This window comes from Schistocerca serialis, chromosome 2 (genome assembly GCF_023864345.2).
Source record: "Schistocerca serialis cubense isolate TAMUIC-IGC-003099 chromosome 2, iqSchSeri2.2, whole genome shotgun sequence".
NCBI lineage: Eukaryota > Metazoa > Arthropoda > Insecta > Orthoptera > Acrididae > Schistocerca > Schistocerca serialis.
This window is the reverse complement of record NC_064639.1, coordinates 564,690,341-564,711,560: the sequence shown is the minus strand read 5'-3', so window position 1 is coordinate 564,711,560 and position 21,220 is coordinate 564,690,341. Positions and strand designations below refer to the sequence as shown.

General features: G+C 43.0%; 1 protein-coding gene across 1 annotated transcript in view; it reads right to left on the bottom strand.

Moving 5' to 3' along the window:
• Positions 1-21,220, bottom strand: part of LOC126456220 (transmembrane protease serine 9-like) — a 141,509-nt gene that overhangs the window by 64,337 nt on the left and 55,952 nt on the right. Inside the window, exon 2 of the mRNA XM_050091973.1 lies at positions 10,459-10,627. Within this exon, the coding sequence (XP_049947930.1) occupies positions 10,459-10,627 (169 nt within the window). The remainder of the gene's footprint in view (positions 1-10,458; positions 10,628-21,220) is intronic.

The window sequence follows — 21,220 nt, the reverse complement described above, 5'->3', positions numbered from 1 at the left end:
GAATCGTGTAAACTTTGTCCTGCGTCAGATTGTATTTCAACTGTTTTTGTATTGCGTTTTCTGAGGCGGAAATTGGGGACCATCCCAACGACCCTAAACGAGCCTAAACCAGCCTATTTGCCTTAACAAGCGTGGAAAACTACTCAGAGGAAAAAGTTTCTGTTCTTATCTATATTTCAATTTATTGGTCGCAATTATAACTGCAACACTGAGAAGGATAGAAAATAACGAAATATCCGACAGGTGTACGAGTGTAAGGTAGTACGGGTCACATTGGCTCATAGTGCAAACCGCCCGATGCCAGTGTCGCTTTGGGCCGATGTAGCTCTTGCCGAATGCCTATTGGAAACCCTGGTGATAACTACTGTCTCGCTCGACAGGAGAGCAGTCTATAGTTGCTTCCAGCGGCTTCTTAATGAGAGTCCCAGAACCCTCTGGCACTGTAAAGCACAAAATTGTTAAGATTTTCGTGGCCATTTGTTGACAAATTGGCTGTTGGCTTCTGTCTCGGGTTCTTCAGCTAAAAATGTTTTCATGATTTTTTTGACGTTTCGTCAGCACGAGTGGTTGGCGTTGTCAAAGCTTCACCCTCAACTGCTGGTGGCGGACTGGAGTCGAGATCGCGCATGCAGATTGTGGCGGGTGGTTGTATCTGAAGTGAAGCCACTCAAGACATCTAGTGTGAGCTGTAATTATCGTGTTAAGTCAAACTTGGTAGATACACTAATGCGTTAATGCAGAACACATTTTCGCTAGAGAGAGAAAAAAATTGTTCCAGTTTTGACCACCTGGTACAAATCTCGCCCTGTGAATGCAAGAAAACGCACAGAAATGTTTCCATATGTAACGGGTTAGGAACGGGACGAGGGCAAAGAAGGTCAAACAAATGAGTAAGATGTATTGTTGATTTTGTTATAAGCCGACAGTTAAACAATTTGTCCAATATGAGCGCTGGAGACGTCGAGAGATGCTTCATGTGTAAAACGTGATCAACAGTTGCTCGCAGCAGCTCCGGTAGATACTGAGCAACGTGTTCTTGCATTCTGTTCTCCAGATCAGCCAAAGACCGAGCGTTTCCTGGTAAAAGTGTTCTTTTAGACACCCCAAAGCCAAAAATCACATGGATTCAGATCAGGTAATCTTGCAGGCCTTGCATCTGAAAAACATCTAGAGCTAAGACGTTCATGGAAGGTTGCGTTAAGCAGATCTTTCACTGGGCGAGCGACATGAGGTGCCGCCCCATCTTGCATGAAAACAGTGGTTACCACAAAGTTGCGCTCTTTCAATGCTGGAATCACATGCTGCACAAAAAGGCCTCGACAACACACAGACATCACAGCATCCTCTTCAAACAACAACGGACCGCGAACAAAGATGCTTGTGAATCCATATCATACAGTCACATAGAGCGTCTGCAATGGCTCTTCATGTATAACACGCGCCTTAAAAGTAGCCCGGTTTCGGCACTTCTGTGTATTCACTGCTCCTTGTAGTGCAAAATGCGGCCCACCACTCCACAGAATATTGTCCAGCTACATGCCATCAAACTCGATCCGTATCAGAAACCGAATAGCAAATTCAGAACGGTACTGCCTATCATGAGGTTTGAGTTGCTGCACCGTTTAGATTTTGTACGGTTAGCATTGTGCCATACACCGCAAAACTTTCCGTACTGTTGATCACGGGATGGACAATTCTCGTGACAGTGTACGAGCACTAGTACCGCCTGGGACATGTGCTGAATGGTTAGTTACAGCAACAGGAACCTCGTTAACAACTTCCAATGGGATAGGACGCCTTGCTCTTTCAGGTGCTTTATCAAGCTCACGTGTGTTTTCGAATTTCGTTAACATCTTCTTTTAACCGTTTAATGACATCGGGTGTCTCCTCAGACCTTTCAGTTGACGATACTCTCTCAATGCAGCAATGTAATTGCTGCCATTCATGTCAAACAGTTTCACTAACAGTGCACGGCCTCTCTTCTCGATAGCTATACTCTTCACTCATGTTATGGCTTGTCAAATGATAGCATGTATGTTATACCGTCATACAAATCGTGTACAGTGCCAGACTTGAACCTGGTGGCCAAAACTGGAATTAGTCTTTTTCCAGCGTAAATGGGTTCCACATTAACACGTTAGCATATCTACCAAGTGTCGCTGATGTATGATAATTACAGCCCACACTGTACCTCCATGAGTAGCTGCAAAGATTATAACCACAGCGGTATCTTTCTATCGCGCCAACGTCCGAGGGCTTCTCCGTGGTCAGTACTTACTTTACTTTATACGATCAGGCCCAGAAGACCGTGCGCTGCTAAAAGGTTCCTCCTCCACTGGGTTCTGTTTTGTGCCTCCTGGCGCCAATCATTCTCTATTCCAATCTGCAGCAAGTTCTCATAGATTCCATCCCTCCATCTCTTCTTTGGTCTTTCTATTGGGCGTCTTCCACAGGGAGTATAATCCATAGCTTTCAAAGGCCATCAGCATTTATCCATCCGACTGACATGTACCGCCCATACAAGACGCTTGGTTCTCATCCGTTCAAAAGGTTGAAATGGCTCTGAGCACTATGGGACTTGACATCTGAGGTCATCAGTCCCCTAAAACTACTTAAACCTAACTAATCTAAGGACAGCACACACATCCATGCCCGAGGCAGGATTCGAACCTGTGACCGTAGCAGCAGCGCGGTTCCAGACTGAAGCGCCTAGAACCACTCGGCCACAACGGCCGGCTTCTCATCAGTCCTACAATGTTTGGTCTATTATACATTTCGTCAAGTTCCTTCATTCTCCAGTGACCTCATTTTGTACCGGACCAAAGATCTTCCTTAAGACTTTCCACTCAAAAACAAGAAGAAGATTGTTCAAATCTGTTTCCCGGACACTCCAAGTTTCACAACCATACGGTTCTACGGGTTTGGTTCAAATGGTTCAAATGGCTCTGAGCACTATGGGACTTAACTACTGTGGTCATCAGTCCCCTAGAACTTAGAACTACTTAAACCTAACTAACCTAAGGACATCACACACAACCATGCCCGAGGCAGGATTCGAACCTGCGACCGTAGCAGTCGCGCGGTTCCGGACTGCGCGCCTAGAACCGCTAGACCACCGCGGCCGGCTCTACGGGTTTAATCATTGTTTTATACAGCTGGAGCTTTAAATTCCTCGAGAGGCCACGCGATGCAAGAGGTTGACTGAGACCAATGTATGATCGGTTGGCGACTTGGATCTTCGTTTTGATTTCTGCTTCACATGCTGCGTCTTCTGTAAAGATTACCCCAGATATTTAAATGCACGTACCCTTTTGTAGGGTCGGTTTCGACTATCAAAGGCTGGAGTGTGTCTCTTGAATAAGCATGGGTCCTGCTCATCACCAGATATTCCGTCTTTGATTCATCCTCAAGGAACCCAATTTTGCTTACTTCCGCCTCTACGCTTTCGCTCATCCGCATTAGTTCCTCCTTAGATCTGGACAACAGGACCACATCATCAACAAACGCGAGAAGGACGTGTGATTTTCTCACCGTCTACAGTCTCGAAGCTTTAACGAGAGACTTCTCTCATTATCTTTTCAAGTGTCAGATTGAATAAAACCGGTGACACACCATCTCCTTGTCCCAACCCTGTATTCATGTTGAAGCTCTCCGTGAGTTGGTTCCCGAGCTTCACTTTGCCTTTTGAATCGGTGAGACAAATTCCAACTAGGCTTACGAGTTTCTTAGGAATTCCAAACTCCGTTACGCAGTTCCTCAGGCTCTCATAGTGGATGCAGTCATACGCCTTCTTAAAATCTTTGAAAAGCACATGAAGTACTTCGCCATACTACCACAACTTTTAGGTGAGTTGTCGCAGCGTAAAGATGTTGTCGACAGTTGAACGGCCCTTTCTGAATCCCCCCCTGATATTCTACAATCACTTCTTCTATCCAGTATACAGTTGGAAAAGATCTTGTAGCAGACGTTCAGTAGGGCGATTCCACTGTAGTTAGTGCAGTTCATTTCGTCACCTTTCTTGTGTATAAGGCACATGACAGCTGTTTTCCAATCTTCGGAGATATCCTCCAAAATCCAGATCCCCTTGATTAATTGGTGAATTTTCTTGTGGAGTCCCTCCCCTCCAGCTTGAATGATTTCTGCCTGGATTCCACCTCCTCCTGGGCTTTTGTTCTTCTTTAGCTTCATTATCTGATTCTTTATTTCCGCTAGTGTGGGTGGAGGATACTCTAAATCTGCAATGTCAGGAAACTGAAATTTAAACAGATCATTAGGTTCATCACAGTTGAGGAGTCCCCTGAAGTATTGTTTCCACCTTTCAGAAATTTCAAGCTCACTTGCGAGTATGCGCCCATTATTGTTTTTGATGAATTTCTGGCGGCATTAATATTCCTTCTTGAAGAATTTTACTTTCTGGTACATCTTTCGCGCCTTTCCCCATGAAAACTTGTTGAGTCTCATCTACCAGTCCTTTAACGTACATTCTCTTTGCTCTTCTCTGGGTTGCTTGAGTAGTTCTTCAACTTCTTTGAAATGTGCTTTGCCTTGAACAAATTCAGCCCCTTGTAATCAGCTCTCCTTGGCTTCTCTTCTCTTTGCTAATGTCTTAATGTATTCATCCCCAAACCAAATCCTTTTGCCTCTGATCCGCTTCTTGATGACTACATTCGCCACCTCATTTACGGCATCCTTAACTTCTTTCCACATTTGATCTGGGTTCTCTTGTGAAACCTCTACCTGTAGATTTTCAAAGCGGTTGCTGACCTGAAATTCTTCTTTCTTTGTGTTATCTTTCAGCGCATCGATATGGTAGTGTACAGTTTTTGTAAGGTTGTTTCTAACTCTGGCTTTGGCTTGTACTTTTAGCCAGCTGTTAACGAGGAAATGATCACTCCCACACTCTGCACCCCTTGCTGTCTTTACATCCCTCACCCAGTTCTTTGCTTTGATATCTGTTGCAGTGTGATATATCTGATTAACTGTTTTACCATCTGGCGATACCCAATGTCCTTTATGTATGTCCTTCCGTTGGAAATTCGTGCTGCTTATGAATATCTCTTTGGATGTTGCAAAGGTTATGAACCCGATGCCATTGTCATTGCTGAGTTCATGACGGCTGTGTCTTCCGGTTATTGACTGGCATACGTTCTCTCTTCCAACTTAAGCATTCATGTCTCCCAGTAGGACTTTACAATTATTATTTGGGATGGCATCTATGACTACCTCCAGTTCCGCGTAGAATTCGTCCTTCACTTGGGATGTACTTTCTTCTGTGTGTGTAAGGCAATTCACAAACGATATGTTACATCTCTCTCCGTCTATTGTTAAAAGTGCTATTCTAGGGCTCACAGCCTCAAATCCAGGTACATTAGCAGCCAGTGCCTTGTTCACACAAAATGCCATGCCCAGTTTGTGTCCTGTCTCACAGCCTCCGTGCAAGATTGTGTACTTCTCGATATCTATGGTACCAGTATCCCCCCAACGGACTTCCTGCAAAGCGACAAAATCCATCTTATATCTTTCGATCTCCTCGACTAGACTGATTGCGGCGCCTGTTTAATATAATCTACGAATATTCCATGTTACAAATCGTAAACCTTGTTCTCGCACTTTTCGTCTCTTTTATATTACCAAATTCGGAGGCTTCCATGTAGTCTGTTTACCATTGACAAATCTTCCGTGATGGAGTGGTAACTCATCGCCAACCCCCAACCTGGAAGAGCAGGGTATTTGATTTTGGGGTAACCTTCCCCTCGATTAATTGCTTTTTCTTCAACTGTCAAGGTTCATCTCCCCTTTTCTTACAAATGTGAAACGATGAAGGACAGGGAGTGGAAAGATAGGTCGTTTTGAGACACACTTCGTCTGGTTCATCGACTGAGACTTGTCCAACATGGGAGGCCCTGCCAGTAGCTACGCTACCGCCGGCATAGCTCTTAGTGTCATCTGAACACACAAACCTCTCCGCCCACACTGACAGTGCTTCTATCAGGCGGTGTCTCCTGGAGAGGTCTCCGTGGTCATTACCGCAGTTACTCTCCCCTTGCTACCTGCAACGGTCGTTCGCTGCAGCACGGGAAGCCAGGGTGGTTTCACCTTGAGGCTTTCCTCTTTTTTGTTGAAGTATTTGTCATTTTTGTGTATTTCTGTATCTTCCCTGCATATGCGGGTGTGGTAGCTCTTCTCCACAGCAAGAACTTCAGTGTCGGCGAAACGCATTGATCGACACCTACCCCAACTGTGAAATCACTGCCCGCTCCAGAAAAGAGGTGTGATTTATACTATCGTGTCCGCCTCGAAAGCGGAGTGATCAGCGCGGCGGAATGCCGTGCAAGGTGGTCCGGGTTCGATTCCCGGCTGGGTTGGGATTTTTTCTGCTAAGCAACTTGGTGTTGTGTTATCTTTCATCAACATATCATCCCCATCGACGCGCAAGTCACCGAATTGGTGTCACCTAATATGATTTGCACCAGGCTACAGGTCTTCCAGACGAGTGGTCCTAGCCACATGACATTTCATTTGAATACAATCGTAATGCTTGCAAGACGTATAAGTGAGCTGCAGCACCTAAAACGTGTTCTAAGCAGCAACGGATACTGTACGAGTTACATAAGAAGTGTCACGTAATCAAACATTGGACGAAATGATACGTCGAAAGAACACGTGTTGGATGCGGTCTTCTTGCCATACATTCCTATAGTGACGTACAGAATCAGTGACGTATTGCGCAAACACGGCCTAAATCAGGAAAGAAGATTAAAGAGTGTGTAGATCGGGAAAGAAATAAAGGTATCCACTTGCAATTTTGGCAATATACCGCACACCATGTGCATGTGGGAAATTCTGTGCTGGAAAGACTGGACGATCTATGAACGCCAAAATTACCGAATATAAGCGGCATCGCAGTTGGTACAGGTGGAGAATTCGGCCGTGATGCAGTACGCGCTTTGTGAGAGGGACCACATAATAAAATTCGACGACATTGAAGAACTTGCTGTGGAGAATAAGTACCACACCCCCGTATAGAAATCTACAAAAAATAGTAGCTTCAACAAGAAAGAAAAAAGCCTCGAGGTTAGCGGATCCTGGATTACTGTGCTGCAGCGAACCACAGCAGTAATGACCACGGAAAAGCCCTCGGACGTTGGCGCGCCAGGTACATATAGTCTGTGGCCGCGATCTCAATTCCAGTCCGCCACCAGCGATGGAGGATGAAGTTTCGACAATGCTAGCTACTCGTGCTACGAAACGTCAGCCGAAGGACACTAGACAGAAGACTACAAAGTAGGCTTTATGTGTTTGAAGGTGTCTGTGCTATGCAACATCGGTCGCAAGGAACTCTTCAGGTACAACACACACAGTACTGCAAAACACAGGTGACCGTTTAATGCATGCACAACTAATATTGGAAACACCTAGTCGGCTTTTGATGTCTTTAACTTTGCTGTTACTCGGGAGAAAACTTCTCGTTTACATCTCCCAACAGTTATTTTATTGGGAGGCGTCACGGACGAGCTATAGCTCGTTAGATAGGCGCTTCTCGAAGCAAATATTCAAGCTCTGTACCTCAGGGTGGAGAGCACAGTGTTGCGTTGCTTCGTAGTATACTAAAGATGATCTCATACAGGGTAACTAGCCTTCTCCTGAAACTGATGAATAGGAAGCTTGCCAGAACGTCCCTACAAAACAACACTTATTAGGTTAATAACACGGGGAGATTTTGTCAGCGAAATTTGGCGTCAAGGTCTACATCAGCAAACATACTGCCTCGCCAAAAGAAACTGAAGCACCCAAAAGTGGAGGAAGAAAAAAATGAAACTTCGTGGGTTGAGAGGGTGTGTGATGCCATTTCGGTAAGGACAATGTCGAGACAAATCTAAAAAGAACTTGCAGTTGGAGCTCATTTATAAGTATAACGTTGCCCCTCTGGCCACGATACATGTACCGATTCGGTTGGGAAAGGTACCATGAAGGCGTTACATCCTTTACTGACTGTTGTACCTGTAGTACCCCGAAAACTGGCACTTCGACTAAGGTGACGTCCGAGCTGGCCCCGCACAAGCTCTAACGATGACAGATCTGGGGTCTTGCTGACCACGGGAGTCACTCGAAATCACGCAGACTGTTCATAGAGACACGTCCCATGTGCTCTGTCGAAAATTGGCATAACTACACTGTCACATGAGAGGTAACATATGAGGATATCCGCTACATACTGTTGTGTGATTAGAGTTCCCTCAATTACTGCCAGCCGTGACCTGAAGTCGTATCCGAAGGCTCCCCATACCAAGAGTAACACCGCTGAGCCTGTCAGAACTTCGGAAGAATGAGATCTCTCCCCAGGTAGTCGCCATATTTGAAGGCCTGCAGATCGGCAACTTATCGCTGATCACGATGCGGCACTATTCATCAGCAATCCATGCTTCCTGGTCATGGTACCATTTCGAAAACAGCAGTTTTTGTTGTGGTGTTAATGGCAGCCTACGCATGCGACGTTAATTTCCTAGTCTGGCTGCTTCTAGTCTCCAACCAATGGTGCGAAATGATACAGAATGTTGTAAGGAGTCCACTTGTAATGTCCCCACAGAAAATACCCTCTACCACGCACCAATTAATCATTTTCAATCAAACCATCCACATTCATTCACTTTGGAAAAGTTATCTGATCTGATTTTCTCGTAATATATGCGGCGACAGCTCGACGACGCCAAAGTATTTTCTAGTGCGTTTATTCTTTCAAATAACAGAGATGCATATATACATTCTCCATGGTTGTTAGAGTGGTAACTAGGACAGCTTCTGGAGTATCTGTTGAGGGATTGACGTGTTTCTGAGAGATACATATTCTGCTTTTCTTCTCGCTAAAGCGAGCCCATTAACATTTGTGTCGCTAGCGGTTTGTTTGAGGAGAAAGAGACTGTAAATGGAAATTAATTAAGGCGTGGAATCACCGGAGATCTGGATATGTAATGGAGAAGGATTTAATACACAATTGCCTCCATAAATAAGGTTTGTGACTTTTTTGTTCTGGAGTGAATGAACGAATGAGATTTTCCTGAATCATTTGATGATCACGTTGGCCCTGTAATTAGTGGGGAAGTTTCAGCTGTGTCGAAGAGAGCCTGCAATCACTGAGTCTGTGTTAAATCGTCCAAAAAGGCTTCGTACACATCTGGAATTCGCAATCTTTCGTAAAAGGAACAAATTGTCCAAACGATTGATTCTCCCGACATACTGCAGTGTTTAACAGTAATAATAAATGTAAGGATCTCTTACAGCAAGCCAGCCGCTGATTACCAAGACGAAGGATTCCACCAAAGATCCTATTTGGCTGATTTCACGTAATGAAATATTATACTAAAAACTGTACATAGATAAAGGAGAGAAAGAGAGAGAGAGCGAATGAAAATAGAGATAATACTAATAATCCTCCATTAGTCTAATTTTTCGCCTGTCTTATCACGGATCAGCCAAGAGGCCTTACTTTACTGTATAGATTTATGTGTGAAGGTGAAGGGATCTTAAAGGCAACAGCTTCACGTCTATACAGACAAGACATTACACAGAGATAGCGGCTAGCTCCATTCATCATCTGTTCTTAGATAAAGAGACGGCAACTTATTATCCGAACATTTAAAAAAATGTTAAACACTGTTTGTTCTCGGATGGCGGCTGCAGATGGTTACGATGTTTTTGGGGCATATAATGGTCATCTTCCCTTGTGGTAGTGCCGGCCGGTGTGGCAGAGCGGTTCTAGGAGCTGCAGTCTGGAACCGCGCGGCCGCTACGGTCGTAGGTTCGAATCCTGCCTCGGGCCTGGATGTGTGTGATGTCCTTAGGTTAGTTAGGTTTAAGTAGTTATACGCTCTAGGGGACTGATGTCCTCAGATGTTAAGTCCCATAGAACTCAGAGCCATTTGAACCATTTTGAACCTTGTGGTAGTAAGACACTGTTGACAGATGGTTTGCCTGCCCTCACGTTCTTATGCAGTCCAACGTTGGGCGATTGTCACATACGAATGCTCCACAAATCTGGATATTCCACGATTCGACTAGCCGGCCGATTTGAGACCCACAGTGATTCCCCTTTGAGACTCTATCATATGCTAATGATACTACCTCAGGCGAGTAGGCGGAATCTCGGTATCCTTCACAGTAGCGACTCAATGTGTGGCGGTGTTCACGACTCTTATATACACTACCAGACCTGGTAACAACACTGAACACGAAGAACACTAATGAACTCTGGTGGCCGTCCTACGAGTCACAGAGAAGTGCAACTCTAATCACTTACGAATCCGCTGATTATGTGTCGGTATGCGAAGTTACAGTGACGTCTGACCGTGTCTTCTGGGCGCTTCACTTTTTTTTATCAGACAATGTGAACGGAACGTATTTAGGATGTACCTGAGACCGCCTTATTGATCCTAGTGTCGGGTCACTGGCCTTCCAACTCACCCAGAGGCGCAGTGCGCCGCGGTGAGGACAGCAGAGGTGGAGATGAGCGAGCCGCCGCACAGGTAGGAGCTGTCCATGGAGACGGCGGCCTGGTGCGGGAACTGGCCCTGATAGGCCGCACTGCCGCCCACGATGCGGCCACCAGCGTCCTCAGGCTCCGGGTGTCCAGCTGCAACACACAAGGAGCTGGCCGTGTTCATTTAAAGGCGACAGGAGGGATTTGGGAAGCGAACCAGTGTTTGTCCTGATTGTGACTCCTCCTCGTCTTTGCAGTCTTTCGTGGATGCTAAATTTTAGAATATAATAATCCTGTACCTCTCAATCCACGAAGTTCCATTTTTTTTTCTTCCTCCTCTTCTGGGTGCTTCAGTTTCTTTTGGCAAGGCAGTATGTTTGCAAATGTAGACTTTGATGCCAAATTTCGCTGATGAAATCTTAGAATATAATAATTCCAATCCCAAAGAAAGCAAGTGTTGACAGATGTGAAAATTACCGAACTATCAGTTTAATAAGTCACAGATGCCAAATACTAACGCGAATTCTGTACAGACGAAGGGAAAAACTGGTAGAAGCCGACCTCGGGGAAGATCAGTTTGGATTCCGTAGAAATGTTGGAACACGTGAGGCAATACTGACCCTACGGCTTATCTTAGAGGAAAGATTAAGGAAAGGCAAACCTATGTTTCTAGCATTTGTAGACTTAGAGAAAGCTTTTGACAATGTTGACTGGAATACTCTCTTTCAAATTCTGAAGGTGGCAGGGGTAAAATACAGGGAGCGAAAGACTATTTACAATTTGTACAGAAACCAGATGGCAGTTATAAGAGTCGAGGGAAATCAAAGGGAAGCAGTGGTTACGAAGGGAGTGAGACAGGGTTGTAGCCTCTCCCCGATGTTATTCAATCTGTATATTGAGCAAGCAGTAAAGGACACAAAAGAAAAATTAGGAGTAGGTATTAAAATCCATGGAGAAGAAATAAAAGCTTTGAAGTTCGCCGATGACATTTTAATTCTGTCAGAGACAGCAAAGGACTTGGAAGAGCAGTTGAACGGAATGGACAGTGTCTTGAAAGGAGGATATAAGATGAACATCAACAAAAGCAAAACGAGGATAATGGAATGTAGTCGAGTTAACTCGGGTGATGCTGAGGGAATTAGATTAGGAAATGAGACACTTGAAGTAGTAAAGGAGTTTTGCTATTTGGGGAGCAAAATAACTGATGATGATCGAAGTAGAGAGGATATAAAATGTAGCCTGGCAATGGCAAGGAAAGCGTTTCTGAAGAAGAGAAATTTGTTACCATCGAGTATAGATTTAAGTGTCAGGAAGTCGTTTCTGAAAGTATTCGTATGGAGTGTAGCCATGTATGGAACTGAAACTTGGACGATAAATAGTTTAGACAAGAAGAGAATAGAAGCTTTCGAAATGTGGTGCTACAGAAGAATTCTGAAGATTAGATGGGTAGATCACATAGCAAATGAGGAGGTATTGAATAGAATTGGAGAGAAGAAAAATTTATGGCACAACTTGACTAGAAGAAGGGATAGGTTGGTAGGGCATATTCAAGGCATCAAGGGATCACAAATTTAGCATTGGAGGGCAGCGTGGAGGGTAAAAATCTTAGAGGGAGACCAAGAGATGAATACACTAAGCAGATTCAGAAGGATGTAGGTTGCCATAAGTACTGGGAGATGAAGAAGCTTACACAGGATAGAGTAGCATGAAGAGCTGCATCAAACCAGTCTCAGGACTGAAGACCACAACAACAACAACAACAACAAGTTGGCGGCTGACGATGTCTTCGATCTCCAGGGCCGTGTTCAGTTTATTTTTATTTAAAGCTGGGAGGACGAGTCACAAACTTCATTAAAATCTCTTGAAACAATAATAGCGGACGTAACGTAGCTTGACATCGCCGTAAATTGTTTATTCACAAGTCATGTTTTTAAGCAAGCTCAGTCTAATTCGGTGAGCAAACGCTATTTGTTTTTAATTAGAATTGATTTCAAGCACTCAGAATTGAAAATAAATGTCTTGACAACTTATAGTCGTCGTAATTAAGTTTTCACGTCACATTACACGCTGAAAGTCAGAGAGGTTGCTGAAATGTAGTCGGTGAAATTCTTCAAATAAATGACAATCAGCCGATCGCTCTGTGCTGCGATCAGAAGTCAACTTTTGGATGAAAATTGTTTAACTGCTGATGAATTTAGACTGTCTTCAAAATTATAGTAATTGCAGTCTAGTATTTTTAAACCAATCAGCCTTAGATGCAAAATCGCAACACTTCAGTAACTGTACATATTAAAATCCATACATAACGAAGCTGAACCAGAAATTACTTTTGATTCTGTTCTATTCGTAACTCGTACGAAACGAAACTTTGACAAATAACACTTTTCAACAACAAACATAAATGTAACCGAGATTCTATCTGGGAGAGAGCTAACAGAACCCAAGATCTCGCTATGGTCTAAAATATCTACTTATACTACTAAAAACAAAACATTGAACAATGTAACACTTACTTGTTATTCTGAAGCCTTTAGCTTCCTTGAAAAGTCTGCAATATTTATTATATTAATAAACTTATAAATTTCAAACAAAAATTGAAGTAATAACTCATCTCATCATCATCATCATCATCATAAGCCAATTCCATCATTAAATGATGTGGACTCTTCGACTCGTGGATTCAGGTAGGCTTCCAGCAGTCTTCTCCAAGTGGGACGGTCTTGGGCAGTTCTCTGCCAGGTGTTACCAGCGATCTTCTTGATGTCTTTGTCCCATGTGTCTGGTGGTCTTGCTCTAGGCCTCCAGTTCTAGCTTCGTCCATCTGTTGTCTTTTCTTCTTGCGACGTGGCCAGCCCACTGCCATTTCAAGGAACCTTCTGTCTCTAAGATGTCATTAACCTTCGCCACAGGTCGGATGTCATCTGCCCTTTTCCTACCCTTTCTTGTATAGCCCAGCATTGATCTCTCCATGGCTCTCTGTGCTGTCCTAAGTTTCCCTTTTGTAAATGAGTTCAGTGTCCATGTCTCGCAGCCATACGTCATCACAGGAAGAATGCATTGATCAAATACTGCTTTCTTCAGATTTACTGGCATTTCTGATCTGAGTACTGTTGAATTCTTCCCAAATGCTTGCCAGCCAAGCTCGATGCGTCGATAGATTTCTCGCCTTATGTATCCCTTCATATTTATAATCTGGCCAAGGTAGACATATTCACTGATCTCTTCTAGTAGACTGTCCTTGAATTTCACATCTCCAGCTGGTATCCATTTGTTGGACATTACTTTTGTTTTGGGAAGGTTCGTGTTCAAGCCAACCAGCTGACATTCCGATGCAAGATCTGTAACTAAGTTTTGGAGCTTTGCGAAATCTTTGGCCAGTAAGGCAATATCATCAGCAAATTTCAAGTTGGCAAGCCTTCTTCCATTAATTCCAATTCCCTTACCTTCCCAGCTCAGCTTTGACATAGCCATTTCCAATACAGCAGACAACAGTTTTGGGGAGATGGGATCGCCTTGTTTGACACCCGACATGATGCGAAATTCTTGAGTTGATTCGCCGATGTTAAGATAAGCTGAAGAATTCTCGGAGATTTTCCTGAGCACTTCAATGTATGCTGTTCCCACTCCTTGCTCACTCAAAGCTTGGAGGACAGCTACATGGCTAACGGAGTCAAATGCCTTTTCAAAGTCAACAAAGGCAATGCAGAGAGGCAGTTGGTATTCATTCGATCTGCTTATCACTTCACTAACGGTCAGAATGTGGTCAATGGTGCTAAAATTGCTTCGGAATCCTGCATGTTCTATAGGTTGGGCTGAGTCTAGGGTGGAACTAATTCGGTTTAACAAGATCTTTGTGAAAATTTTGTACAAAATTGAGAGCATGCTGATAGGACGGTAGTTTTTGATATTGTGAATACTTCCTTTCTTGTGTATCGAAATAATCTTAGCCTTGTTCCACGATAGTGGGATTGAAGCATAGTGCAGGCAGGAAGAAAATACTTTTGGCAAGTGATATATTACTACCTCTCCTGCCAGTTTGAGGATGTCAACACTGAGTTCATCATCACCCGGCACTGTTCCCTTCTTCATGCTATCTAGAGCACACTTGACTTACGATGGGAGTATGTCAGGAACACTAGGTACATCATTTAATTTAGATACACTCAAATTTTCCCTTGGATTGCTATACAAATTGCTATAAAAGTCTCTGATGAACTTCAAAAACTCCTCCTTTTCAGTGATTCGACCGTCATTTCCGTCGAGCGCGATAATCTGCTTTTTACCGATTGTGAGTTTGTGTTTGGCTGACTTTAAACTTGTCTTGTTTTCTAAGCTTGCTCGTAAGGTGTCTTCAGTGAATTTCTGTATGTCAGTTTTCATTTCTCTTCGCACTGCCTTACATAGTTCGGAATACGCTACCATGTCACGATCGGTTTGGATTTTCATTCTCTCCTCTGCTGTAAAAGGGTTTCAGTTTTGGCACTGAATTTCTTTGGTTGTTTATTATTTTGGCATAGGCCACCGACATCTTGTGCACTTGAAACAATCATTTCCGCCAAATCACAATCTTTAGTTACTTGGAACTTGCTTTGGAGGACTTCTTGGAAATTCGAGGAATGTTCTTCCAGGTTTTTGAGGTTGATTACCCTTCTCTTCCCTTTCATAAGTTTATTCCTTACATTTCTTACATAACTCATCTATAACACTCAAATTATATAAAAATAAATATTTCAGTTACTATACTATGAAAGAGTGGCTTCATCGTTGGTGACTAGATATTCACATGAAACAGCTCATCAGATGCGGGCATTACGGCAAATATTGTAAGTTATCATACTGTGACTTTAAGTGATCGATTTTATCTGACGCCGTTGTTAAATACTGTAATTTCCAAACATGTGACGATTCTCATATATGATTAGCAAAATCGATAATAGCTTATCAAATTGAGTGTGACCAGTTGCTGTTTTATCTGAATTTTCATTAAAGCGGTCGCTGTGTCTCCGGTAGGCAATGCCTATGTTTTTTAAAAACAGTGTCCAGATTTTGTGTCTCTACATACAGCTGTCCTGCAGCTTCAGAACGAATTCGCGCAATTGACTTTCTCACTGTGTTGAGGTTTACTGACTGCAGAAAAAATTTTCGTTTGTACCGACCACAGATACTTCAAGGGATTCGATGGTTTGCGTCCTTGTGCATTGGTCAACTAGTGATATATGCGTGCCTAAATACTCATTTAGATCCTCTGTCTGCCCACTCGTAGTTTGTTATTTGGAGATTGCAAAGAATAACTAATTAGTATTTCACAATGAGTAGATAAGCCAGGTGCAGAAATTCGATCTATGCGAATTATCCTGTTTGGAGACTTGGTTGCGAAAATATCGACAGAGATATGAGTGTCTGCAATATGATGAGTTAGCCCAAGTGTGAAGCAGCGTAAGGAGCGTATATGCTTGAATTTTTAAACTGTAGGACAGCTGCTTATGAAACGTGTTCATATCTGCGGCTATGTGTTGACAGGAAGGTTCAAGACCTGAGAGTGTGAATTCAAAGCTACAGAGCTGTGCGGATTTGAGTGGATTGTGTATTACACAGATAAGACACTTTTTATTGAACAGGATTGTCCGTGAAATATTATCTAACGGATTTAACTGTAAGTCTACATCGACAGCTATTACAAACTACTGAGAAATGCTTATCCGACGGTACTTCCCCATTGTTCCTTTCAGTGAAATTCATGTATAGAAGACTGGAAGAATGGTTGCTTAAATACATCTGCACGCTGCGTGATTAGCCTGACATTGTCTCTGGCGACCCTATGGGAGAAGCGAGTAGGGAGCTATAGTATATTTGTGGCTTCCTCACTTAATACTGTTCCTAGAAACGTTGTAAGTCGGCCTTCATTGGACAGTTGCCCTCTAATACTTCAGGTTTTCTGCATTTCCATAAGGCTGCCCCGTGGTGCCGCGGATAGAAATAGAAACGGGACTTACTTTGTGGACGACCCTCGTAAAAACCAGAAATATCACATTCGTTGGCTTAAGACAGCAGCCACATTACATTCCAGCATACGTCAGAATAAACGCACAAATGCATTCGCTCACTGGTAAAGGCTCTTGTCAACATAAAATTATAACAATACTTGCATAACTTACGTCTTCACAGCACCAGAGCCGAAGGCCAACTGTTTAAAGGTACAGGCTCAAGCGACCAGGAAAAAGTGGGCTACAGACGGTGCTAAATACATGCGCTTAAGAATTATGCCTTGCTTGTGTTAAATAACAGCATTTTACATTAAAGTGAGAATGAGATTTCCTCTACCAGACTATTAAAATGCGATAAATTTATAGGTATACATTACGTATAAAGTTTCTAATACATTCGCTGACAGGTTTGTACTGTGCTTAAACTAAGGGACACAACTCAGTATGCTTCTATTAGCGGTAATGGTTTGCAAATTTCAGCCATCGTAACCAATGAACAGCAGTCTGAATGCGTGCATGAACGAAACAGCCACACCCAACAACATTTGGTGAACGGGCGTTGAGGATATTGTTGGTAGCCCCATGGTTCAGCTGAGCACGCCTGCTCTCCCGTACACATCTCCGCAGCCGTCGTTCACCGTCGTTATACAGGGTGGTCCATTGATAGTGACCGGGCCAAATATCTCACGAAATAAGCGTCAAACGAAAAAACCACAAAGATCGAAACTTGTCTAGCTTGAAGGGGGAAACCAGAGGGTGCTATGGTTGGCCGCTAGATGGCGCTACCATAGGACAAACGGATATCAACTGCGTTTTCTTAAATAGGAACCCCCATTTTTTATTACATATTCTTGATGTACGTAAAGAAATATGAATGTTTTAGTTGGACCACTTTTTCGCTTTGTGATACATGGCGCAGTAATAGTCACAAACGTATGGCTCACAATTTTAGACGAACAGTTGGTAAAATGTAGGTTTTTAAATTGAAATACAGAACGTAGGTACGTTTGAACATTTTATTTCGGTTGTTCCAATGTGATATATCTACCTTTGTGAACTTATCATTTCTGAGAACGCATGCTGTTACAGCGTGATTACCAGTAAATACCACATTAATGCAATAAATGCTCGAAATGATGTCCATCAAACTCAATGCATTTCGCAATACGTGTAACGACATTTCTCTCAACAGCGAGTAGTTCGCCTTCCGTAATGTTCGCACATGCACTGACAATGAGCTGACGCATGTTGTCAGGCGTTGTCGGTGGATTACAATAGCAAATGTCCTTCAACTTTCCCCACAGAAAGAAATCTGGGGACGTCAGATCCGGTGAACGCGCGAGCCATGGTATGGTGCTTCGACGACCAATCCAGCTGTCATGAAGTATGCTATTCAATACTGCTTCAATCGCAAGTGAACTACGTACCGGACATCCATCATGTTGGAAGTACATCGCCATTCTGTCATGCAGTCAAACATCTTGTAGTTACATCGGTAGAACATTGCGTAGGAAATCAGCATACATTGCACCATTTAGATTGCGATCCATAAAATGGGAGCCAATCATCCGTCCTCCCATAATGCCGCACCATACATTAACTCGCCAGGGTCGCTGATGTTCCACTTGTCGCAGCCATCGTGGATTTTCCGTTGCCCAATAGTGCATATTATGCCGGTATACGTTACCGCTGTTGGTGAGTGACGCTTCGCGCTAAATAGAACGCGTGCAAAAAATCTCTCATCGTCCCATAATTTCTCTTCTGCCCAGTGACAGAACTGTACACGACGTTCAAAGTCGTCGCCATGCAAATCCTGGTGCATAGAAATATGGTACGGGTGCAATCGATGTTGATGTTGCATTCTCAACGCCGACGTTTTTGAGATTCCCGATTCTCGCGCAATTTGCCTTCTATTGTGTGCAGGTTAGTCTCGACAGCAGCTAAAACACCTACTTCAGCATCATCATTTTTTGCGGGTCGTGGTTGACGTTTCACATGTGGCTGAACACTTCATGTTTCCTTAAATAACGTAACTATCCGGCGAACGGTCCGGACACTTGGATGCTGTCGTCCAGGATACCAAGCAGCATACAAAGCACAAGCCGGTTGGGCATTTTGATCACAATAGTCATACATCTACACGGTATCGACCTTTTCCGCAATTGGTAAACGGTCCATTTTAACACGGGTAATGTATCACGAAGCAAATACCGTCCGCACTGGCAGAATGTTACGTGATACCACGTACTTATACGTTTGTGACTATTACAGCGCCATCTATCACAAAGCGAAAAAAGTGGTCCAACTAAAACATTCATATTTCTTTACGTACTACACGAATATATGCTGGGGGTTCCTATTTAAAAAAAACGCAGTTAATATCCGTTTGACCTATGGCAGCGCCATCTAGCGGGCCAACCATAGCGCCATCTGGTTTCTCCCTTCAAGCTAGACGAATTTCATTCTTTGTAGTTTTTTCGTTTCATGCTTATTTCGTGAGATATTTGGCCCGGCCACTATCAATGGACCATCCTGTATATGGCCCGTGGTGCTCCACATTCGCCTCGCCGCCGTTTTTTGATAGCGGCAGTTTCCCATGCACAGCAAACTTCAACCATGGCGGCATGCAAAAAGTTTATAAACATAGCGTTTCGGTAATATTTCCACCTTTGAAATGAAAGCCAATGATCAAGCCCTTCTGAACGTAAGATGAATCACTTCGTTCCCGCAGTACGACAACGACTGCACTATTTTCCGCGTCACCTCAACACGCTTTATATACCCTCTAATGCTAATCCCGCCACCTGATCTCTGTGAGTGACAATTGCACGTTAACGTCGAACATAGCGGTGGTCATATTAATGAGACTGGACTGCGTAGAAATACTTACGCACTAGTGGTAATGTCTTCACCATAGGTGTAACACTGAGCAGTGGCGTCGCATTCTGGGGCAGCGCCTGTAAACAAACAAATGTAACGCATTTTTGTTGATATGGTGCTCTGCACCGATCATATGTTGAAAATACGTAATTTTGAAATAGTTACGTCGCTTATTAAAACTGAACTAGAATCGAGGGTTTGCCATCTGCAGCAGAACATTATTTTACAATTTATTGTGAGTTATGTGTATTTCCACTGTATAACGTCATAAGGAATCAGAATGTATGAAATCAAAGCAGTGATCACTAAACGGGCCACACATTACTATAAAATTGGTAGTGATGTGCTCTACTCACTGTATACCCAGATAAATCTTCAAAGGATCTGAAAATCAACACAAACACGCGGGAAAGTAACATAACTGACGCCAATACCTGTATTGAAGCTGTCATAAAATAATTACCACAGATCTACTGTACAAAACATTTTCTCCGTGCTGTTTGTTCATGATTGTCATGAAATGGATTAATCAATAATAAAGTAGGAGGGGCTGAGATGGAAGCGCTTCAGCTAGTGAGGGAGAAATAGAATCTGTGGAAACATTAGGAATTTTATCTGTGTAAAGAATTTAATATGTTCGATTAGAACATGTAATGAACAACGTCCAACAGGAGTAAAGTATCTATTAATCAAATGTTCTGTTTTGAGAATTTTGACAACATATGAAATGGTTTGTATTATAAAAGTTAGTGAGTGTGCAAGTAAAGTTTTTAAGGTCTTATTCAGCTCTCGTATTAGTGATGTACTGCTTAAGTTCTTGAACTAAGTGAACACACATTCAGACTTTTTTTTTTTTTTTTTTTTTTTTTGCAACTGAACACTTCGTATATGCACATAATTCACTGCTTAGAAAGAGTGGAATTTATCCGAGAGGTTAAGGAGAATGAAAAAATAATAAAATAATTACAGAAACGTTAACGTTTTGCGAAATTACTTAAAATGTTAAAAATTGTACCACATTCACGAAATTGGTGTAATGGTGACAATTACAAATCTTACATGTCGCAGTAACATTCACACAATGTTGATACAACTTATCCTAGGACACTATAAAGCCTGTGTGTGAAGTGGCAGAGTGTTACGTTGCTCTCGTCAAATAATATGGTCAGTTAGTATTTAGAATGTGCGTTATTTGAGAAAACTGGAGACAAAATTGGGAAAAATTATACCTGAAAAGATACAAGACTTTCTTAAAGTAAACAGTATTTCCAGCCCGCCCGGCTAGCCGTGCGGTCTAACGCGCTGCTGCCCGAGCGGGAAGGCGTGCCGGTCCCCGGCACGAATCCACCCGGCGGATTTGTGTCGAGGTCCGGTGTCCACTGGGAACCTGATCAAGTGTTTCAACCACTGCCCATAACGTCTGATGCAAGTTCGCTGTTTCGGTTGGTTTTACGTGATAAATGCATTCATTGACTACCGCCTCAGATTAGTCTACAAAACGGTGAAAATCACCACTGAATGAATCGGCTTGTTTCACGTACTCCTAAGATATATATTAATGTGACTGCATCGATTTTACCTTAACCGCAACCGCTGCGGCAAACAGCAATACAGCCAACACGTTCATTGTGGTCTTCTGGCGGCAGCTGCAGAAATCAGACACTCCGCTCCTTCTTATACTCGAAAATGTGCACACGTATTGCTCTCACAGTTATCAAATTCAGTTTCAGAATTTACGATAAAGCTAAAAAGGGAACCTTGAAACACTCATTAGGGTTACCGCGGCATATGATATCTGTAAACTTGAGAAGGTGAAGCTCATTTAGAAATAATGAGACATATCTAATCGAAAGAACATAAAAGAGGGAGTAATGGTTTGGCA